Genomic DNA, 8,170 nt, shown 5'->3' on the forward strand with positions numbered 1-8,170 from the left:
CGGAAACTGTTGCCATACTTCACACAAGACAGCACACATTCAGTTGTCTTTTTAAAACCTGCACCATTCGAAGAGCCAAAGTAGGATGGTGCTCTTCTGGAGCAATATTTAAAGCAAGTCGGTTGTTACTGCCGCTAACACTGAGCCCAAGTCCTTGTGGCCTGGCTTCTGGGTGAGTTTGCAGTCTCCAGCCAGCAGAGAATCAGCAGCCACAGATTTTCCAATAAATCCTTGTCTCGGTTTGATTCACCGAACAATATCCACTGACCACACCACAAGTAAAACAATAATGTAACTCTGAACAAAAATATGAATAAATTAGGGCGGTTTATTAAATGCATTGTATCCAAGGAAATATGTACACCAATAGACTAAAAATGTGTATCACGGGGGGAGGGTGGGTGGTGTGGTGATAGCAGTCGTGGTTTACACCGATGCACGACCACGACCACTACCATCCCTACTGTGGGGTGGACCGGCCACCGCACAGTAGCACGCGGTGCAGGAGTGAGCGTATTGCTCTCCCCACACGAGCCATGCACCCTCGCTTCTTATTCATTTCCTTCATGTCCTTTTCCTCCTCCAACTTCTCAAACACCTGCACCATCATCTCCTCCACCACCATATTTTCCCCCTTATCCATCTCCTCATCCTCACCTTCCTCCGGCTCCTCCTCCGGCGCCTCCTCCTCCTCCTCCATCTCCTCCTCCATCTCCTCCTCCGTATCCTCCTCCGTATCCTCCTCCGTATCCTCTTCCTCCTCCACATCCATCTTTTCATCTCCCATCTTCACCTTCACCTCATTCTCTTCTAACTTCTCAACCTCCTGCACCATCATCTCCTCCACCACCATCTTCTCTTCCTGCATCATATTTCCCCCCTTATCCATCTCCTCGTCCATCTCCTCGTCCGTCTCCTCCTCTGTCTCCTCCTCCGTCTCCTCCTCCGTCTCCTCCGTCTCCTCCTCCGTCTCTTCCTCTGTCTCCTCCTCCGTATCCTCCATCTCTTCATCTGTCTCCTCATCCTGCTCCTCCGTATTCTCTTCCTCCTCCACCTTCATCTTTTCCTCGTCCATCTTCACCTTCACCTCATTCTCTTCTAACTTCTCAACCTTCTGCACCATCATCTCCTCCACCACCATCTTCTCTTCCTCCATCATATTTCCCCCCTTGTCCATCTCGTCGTCCGTCTCCTCGTCCGTCTCCTCCTCTGTCTCCTCCTCCGTCTCCTCCTCTGTATCCTCCGTCTCCTCATCTGTCTCTTCATCTGTCTCCTCATCTGTCTCTTCATCTGTCTCCTCATCCTCCTCCTCTGTATTCTCTTCCTCCTCCACCTCCGTCTTTTGCTCTCCCTCATTTTCCACCACAATGATTTGACAGTTTGTTCAGATGGACGAGTCCATCTATGTTTGGAAAAGAGGAGGGGGGAGACGAAAAATAATGGATGCGGTCTGAAAGCCACCTTAAGCGTGATCAATCAATTAAGACCCGAAATGGTTTATCACATCCCTCTCCGTGGTGCTAACGTTAAAAATAACTGCCACTTTTTTCAAATTTTCTTGTTGTGGTTTTCACACCTGATGATGATTGCTTGTGTTGCAGTCGAAACGTCGTGAGAATTTTATTGTTTTATATTTTTATTATTTTATTGTTTCCCTTCTACGTGAATTTACCGAAAGAACCAAGAATATGAATCCCTGCAGTCACTAAATCTTTAAATCAAAATGAATTAATGCATTTATTAACAGTGTTTATTTTAATATGATGTGTTTATAATGTTAGTATCTTTATGTATTAATATCCATTGTTTAAATATTAGAAAGTACGTTTGTTGGGTGAACAAGGGAAACTTTCGATGCTATCAGAACGAATTAAGCTTTTAACACGTATTTCCTATACTCGCTTAATGACCAAATCCTTTAATGCTCGTGTTCGTGGAACCAAATACCGTCTTTAAGAGGGGTTCTACTGTCTCTAGATTGCTGTTAACCTTCCTTCAATATCATCCTCCTCGCAAGGAATTCAGAGGTCGCCGTGTGGCTCAAATTTTTGTTTGAGGTCTTTTGGTTTAACCGGGTGAGAACTCAAGAGACCATAATAGTCTCATTTGCAAGGGTCACCTGGGTCACCCTATGACCCAGAGATTACAGCTGGGACCCTGGCTTCAAAATCCAGCAGCCGCATTGAACATACTGTGTTATCAAGTGTAGGGAGTTGAAGGACTCGGCTCGTTTCCCAGCTACTCCACAGAAATAAGCAACAAAAAACCATCACGATAAATGTAGTACTGTATTTAATTTTAGATAAATTCCAGCACTGAAATGTTTAAATATCAGGTCGACTTATTGTGATGAACATTATGCTCAAGATGGGTGGGAATGTGCTACCCCCTACTGTGAAGCAGAGGTGTCTTGAAACGATGTCAGTATTGGCCTGAGCGAGCAGTTGCAGGGCTGCACCTTTTACCTTTATCTTGAGATGTAGCCGTATAGTTTCCACTCGCCCTTAGAGGCAGAACAACTCAAAAGCTGTGACGAACCACAGACAACGCTGGAAGGCAGCCAGGCACTGTGCCAGATGTAGATTAATCCACTTGCTGTACTGCCTTCTCCTGGCAAGCCAGGTTATGGAAACCTGAATGCCTACAGGAAGTGCGCTGAATAACGTTTTCTTTCCAATACACCACAACCCTTGCTGCTTCCCCAGCACTGAACTACAAGCCACGTGTGGGATAGTCACCTCACAAACGCCGGTGTGCCCGATTTTTTTGCGCAGAACATCGAGATCCAGGTGGATTCAGCTAAGGCGTTGGCCGAGTCCCTGGACCGGGCGGCGGTGCCGGGAGCGCCACCATACCTCAACACTCTGCTGCGCATCCTGGCCACGCGCTGCATGATGCAGGCCATCTACTTCTGCTCCGGCATGGAGCCCGACACCCACCACTACGGGCTCGCCACCGCCATCTACACCCACTTCACGTCGCCCATTCGACGGTGACGTGCTCTGGCGTCAGGCACACGCGTGAAATCGACCTTCGCGATTATTGAGGGGACTATGTTGTTGTCTTGGTGTGGTCTGGGACTGTGCTGCCTTTCCCAAGTTTAGGAATTTATTCATTAATTGATGTACTTATGCAATGTTAATTTGTCATTATGGCACACCTCCGATTAGCACGATTGGCTACGTACTTGTATATCTTTTTTCTATTATTTACTTTTAGTGATTTGTTTACCTTTCCTATTCTTAGCACTCTCTATCATCTACCAACTGGACATCTGTCAAAAAGAGCTTTTATCACGAATCGGATTTCTCCAGGATAAAGATTCAGATTTTGACTTATTTTTCTAAAAGGTCCTATAAACGGGAAGTTTGGCCAATTCCTTAAATGGTTGTTTGGCTTGTGTTGGAGAAAAACTAGAGGATCGGGAGAACACCAACGCCTACAAGGACGGTGACAGTGTTCCACGTGCAGAATCAAGAATCCATTGCCGTGTTGTAGCGGCGGCCAAAAGTGAATTGCAATTCTGCCATGGATCGCTAACGATTTTGTTGTGGATCTTAAATAAGAACACAGATATGAGCAGGCAGCAATTTGCATTACATCTGATGACAAATTAAAAATCCTCAACAAAGAATTAAATTCATACATTAACAAAGATAATTTCCACCAGCAGATGGTGCTAGAACGTGGTATGTCCAGAGTACAGTATTCTATCACAGCGTTAAATCCATCTGAGTCATTGTTTGCGTAGCTTTCTGGTGGATCGTGAAACCCGCTGAGATCCACCAGAATGAATCGCGGTGCTTGGTGGATTAATACCGCTGCTCCGTTGGCATCTCGTGGCCATACCGCAGCCTGTATCTACTGTAAATTTAATCTTCATATTAAATAGAGGCTACAACAAATGTGAATATTGTTGTTGTCTCCCTGTACAGTTACAGATACTCGGATGTGATTGTGCACCGGCTGCTGACCGTGTGCGTGGGCGCCGACCCCACGTACCCGGCGCTCACCGACAAGCAGAAGCAGCAGCAGCTCTGCAACAATCTCAACTACCGCCACAATATGGCGCAGTACGCCCAACGCTCGTCTGTAGCTTTCCACACGCAGGTGGGAGGCGGAAGTGTCGGCCACGTGGAGCTTGCACGGCTTGTGCTTAGGCACCTGATAATGTGTCCATTCGTCTCTTGAAAACCATTTTTAAGGTCACGAAAGCAGGCATCGTATTGTGCGTGTAGTAAGAATCAATTGTTTTCTATTCGCACGCTTACGTGTGGTGGTGCCGTGGCTGTACTGGTTGGCTACACTTGACATTGCTTTTCAGCATTCTTCTGTGTTTGCTGAAAAACCTAGTCACTTGGCACATTTGCCCATGATGTGACAACTTTATTTGATTGGCTCTGTCAGGTGATGGAGGATTATAGTCAATACAATTGACATTGTACCTTCACGATTGAACTCAAACTAATCCCCATGACATGATGCCAATAGCACAACTGGAATAAATTAGCGGGGGGATGCAGAAAAATACCTTAAATTTTGTTAAGTAATTATGGGCTTGGTAAGTGATGCGCGTGTGTCTGCTCTTGGCCACGTAGCGGTGATTAACGGCTGCTGTTGTTGTGGTCTCAGTTGTTCTTCAAGAGCAAGGGAGTGGTGAGCGAAGAGGGCTTCGTGCTGTTTGTGCGCAAGAACGCCGTGGTGGTGCTCATTCCCAAGTACGGCTTGGAGGGGACGGTTTTCTTTGACTCCAAAGATCTCAAGCTCAACGTTACCTTCGACGAGGAGGTAGGGCATGTGTTCACTTAACCGGGAGGCATTGGCATTTCCCGAACGGCTGAATTCTGCATTTAAACCCAGGACTGGCTTAATGCACTGGGACCCAAGCCCCCTGACCATCTCTGTACGATTAGGTTTCTATCAGACACACAGACACTTGGTTTAAGGTGGAAGAACGCAGTGAGATACGAAGCTCCGTTTTTTTGCCATTTGGCAGTGTGGACTATTACAGAGGAAGTTACACCGGTGGATACATTAGAGTCGGATGGCTCACAGGGCTATACCAAAATAAACTGAAACTGAATTAAATGATGTAAATGCGTTTCAAATATAAAACGGTCACAATTAAATGTGCTTTGGAAATAACTGCCATGACGGAGCCCGTATTGTCACGGAGAGGACATCACATTAAAAATACTGTAAAATCCTTCAGATCCGGAAGAATTATAGAGAAAATTTAATGCTTTCTGTAAACAATGAGAAACTCGAAGGGCAGAAAAGTACTTGTAGAATAAAAACAAATGAGGGAAATAGTAGTTGATGCAAAAAATGATCTCTAGATGGCAAAAAGCACATTTGTGACCAGTGGATCTGGTCCTTTCCAGCATGCCTTGTATGCCGCATTACATTGTCACTCTGCGTGGATAATGCACACAGCCTAATTTGGACCAGAAGCTCAAAAGGGTCAACATTTGCAGCCATATTTTAGGTATGTTCTTAACTGCAATTGTACACTCCATATAACCTAAGGGGGGTTGCATCTACTCCTTAATGATGGCCAAATAAGGCTTTAAAATTCCTTGGCTGGCCCGCACATCACGATCCCTCGGTTGGTTTGGTCATTGCAGCCATCGGCTTCTCATGCCTGGTTTTCAGCTCGCGGTGTTGTACGTTTGTGCCATTTGTGTGTCCGCTGTCACAGATTCCAGGCTACAACCCTGTGGAGTCCACCCCATGGGGCTCGCCTTCTCCCCGGCCTAAGAAACCCAGACAGCACTAGTGTATCGTGGATGCGGTGTCAACAAGATGTCGGAGGAGGTGCATGAGTGGGCACACACTCTGGGTTTTACATCTGCAGAGTTAATTAAGTGTACATTTTGCTCGCAAGCAGAGGTGAACAATTGAAAAAAAAGCAGTGGCGGTTATGAGAAATGCTACCCTGAAGTAACAGACGGTTTGGACTCTGAATTTGCAATCCAGAGGTCACCGGTTCTTCGTTCTCCTGTCGCAGCGGTTCAAATGGTAGCGCAATTTTTTTTTAAATTTAGAATTTTTACCTTGCCAACCAGTACAATCAGCCAATTAAGGTGTATACGCATCAAGATGTATGAAAGGTTTAGGATATCTTATGCCTCACTTCTTTGCCAGCCAAGACACTGACCCCCTTGTGATGAAGGTGATTTCACAAAAATATGGGTTACTGAATCGGTGGTGTTTATTGACTAACGCAGCAGTGTCCAACCCACAAAGCACTGTGATCCATTCTGGTATATCTCAACATGTTCCGTGATCTACCAGCAATATATGACCAACAGTTACCCGGATGGATTTAACCGACTAATAGAACACTGTAGACATGCCAAGTGCTAGTGCGATCTATTGGTTTAAAATATATATTATTTATCCATTAATTCTTAATCGGGGATTTTGTTTTGCCATCTGCTATAACAAGAATTGCTTTATATTAGAGGTGTTTATTCCTATTTGTCCCGAGATCCACAATCAAAATCTTTTGCGATCATCCACACATGGATCGCGATTCACATATCGGCTACCACTGATCTAACAGTTGAAAACCAGTTTAAGACGTAGGCTTTCGCGACCAATATCCATAACACTGGTTTTTTGGGTTAGATCGCGTAATAAATATTTAAATGTCGGTAAACCCGCCACCACCCGACACAGCCAATTCGAAAGGTTTGTCACATTAACAGAACGTGCCAATTCGTTACTAGTAACATCACACCGGTGTCTTGGAGAGCAAAGCCACAACATTTACAATCTGAGTACAATGTTTCACCAGTAATTACAACCAGCTTCATCAGGCGACAGCCAGATTCGTGGAGAATCCTCGTTCCTTAATGCGCATGCATAATGTGTGTTGATTAACATATAAATAACCCAATCGGCAATGGATACCCATAGTCATATGCATTCATTGATTCCCCTCCCAATTCGCGAAAGAAGTGCTCACAAGTGATGGCTGTCGCCTGATGAAGCTAGTTAGTGCTGGCGAAATGTTGTACTTAGATTGTAAATGGTGTGGCTTTGCTCTCCAACACACTGGTGGACTGTACTAGTAACGAATTGACATGTTCTGTTTATGTGAGAAACCTTACTAATTGGCTGTCGGGTGGTGGTGGGTTTAACAACACATTTATATATTTAAACGATCTAACCCATAAAACGTGTATTATAGTTGAAAACCTACAATTGTTCCAGGTTTGGCCTGTCGGAGTGGGCCATTAGGGTGGCCACTCGGAGGGCAAAGCTCTGGGGAATCCGAGCAAGAGCGTCGAAGTATGATTGTGCACGGTGACACCCGCAGGGGTCTCGTGATGGATGGCAAATGGAAGATTTTTTATCGCGAGAGGATTCCCTGCAAGGGATGTTAGGTTACTTATTCTTGTGAGGATGCCATTTACTGTATGAAGGGGCAGCGGTCAGCTGCATAGAACAGAGTATAAAATTCCCCGAGCTGTTGCTGTTTAAATCGTCGGTTTAACGGAGAATTTCACCGCAGGTTTTTTTACACAGCTGCCCCACCCCTCATCGGACTCTGTGCAATTACACAAGGAATGTTTTTGGAAAAAATGTCGGTGTCAGAAAATTTTAAGGTTTAATCGTTTACAAATGCGCATTTCGTTACAGCTTCTCTTGTCCTTTAGACGTGCAAAGATAATTTCTGACAAAATATTGACACGTTTTCAAATTTTTTCGTAAATGGTCGTAACTTTGCTCACGTATATACAGTACTTGGGCAATAATTCTGAGCTCCTGGAGTAATGGTAAAGATTTAAGCGAGTTGATGTCTTTGCGACTTTGTGTAAATGTGTTTAACATTTTTTAGCTGAATCGTATATTTACAAGCATGTACACATGAGTTATACGCGTTTATATACAAAATTAAACCGATTTATTTTCCATGCATCTTCTGTTATTTTGGTTACTTTAAGTTACGTTTTCCACTGCTGGATGAACATCTCGCCACGTGATGTTGGATGTCAGGTTTAGTTTGACCATACTTCACCATGCTGGTCACTGTTGGATGATAATAATGTCCACTTGCAATGCACCACTGCGAAGTATTCACTTGCCTTCGAATCGAGTCCTGCACCGCCGTTTCACATGCAAATTTGATTCTCAATCCTTGGGCCAACTTGCTCCTAAT

General features: G+C 44.8%; 1 protein-coding gene across 1 annotated transcript; it reads left to right on the forward strand.

The window, feature by feature from the left end:
- The first annotated feature begins 2,091 nt into the window (after positions 1-2,091).
- On the forward strand, positions 2,092-7,923 carry LOC116942788 (exosome complex exonuclease RRP44-like). Its single transcript, XM_076067565.1, has 4 exons — positions 2,092-2,992; positions 3,936-4,110; positions 4,633-4,788; positions 5,702-7,923. The coding sequence occupies exons 1-4, from the start codon at positions 2,892-2,894 to the stop codon at positions 5,777-5,779; spliced, it is 510 nt and encodes a 169-aa protein (XP_075923680.1). The 5' UTR covers positions 2,092-2,891; the 3' UTR covers positions 5,780-7,923.
- The last annotated feature ends 247 nt before the right edge of the window (positions 7,924-8,170 follow it).

Source organism: Petromyzon marinus, chromosome 16, assembly GCF_048934315.1.
Source record: "Petromyzon marinus isolate PM22_M1 ecotype Great Lakes invasive population chromosome 16, UKy_Petmar_22M1.pri1.0, whole genome shotgun sequence".
In the NCBI taxonomy this organism is placed as follows: domain Eukaryota; kingdom Metazoa; phylum Chordata; class Hyperoartia; order Petromyzontiformes; family Petromyzontidae; genus Petromyzon; species Petromyzon marinus.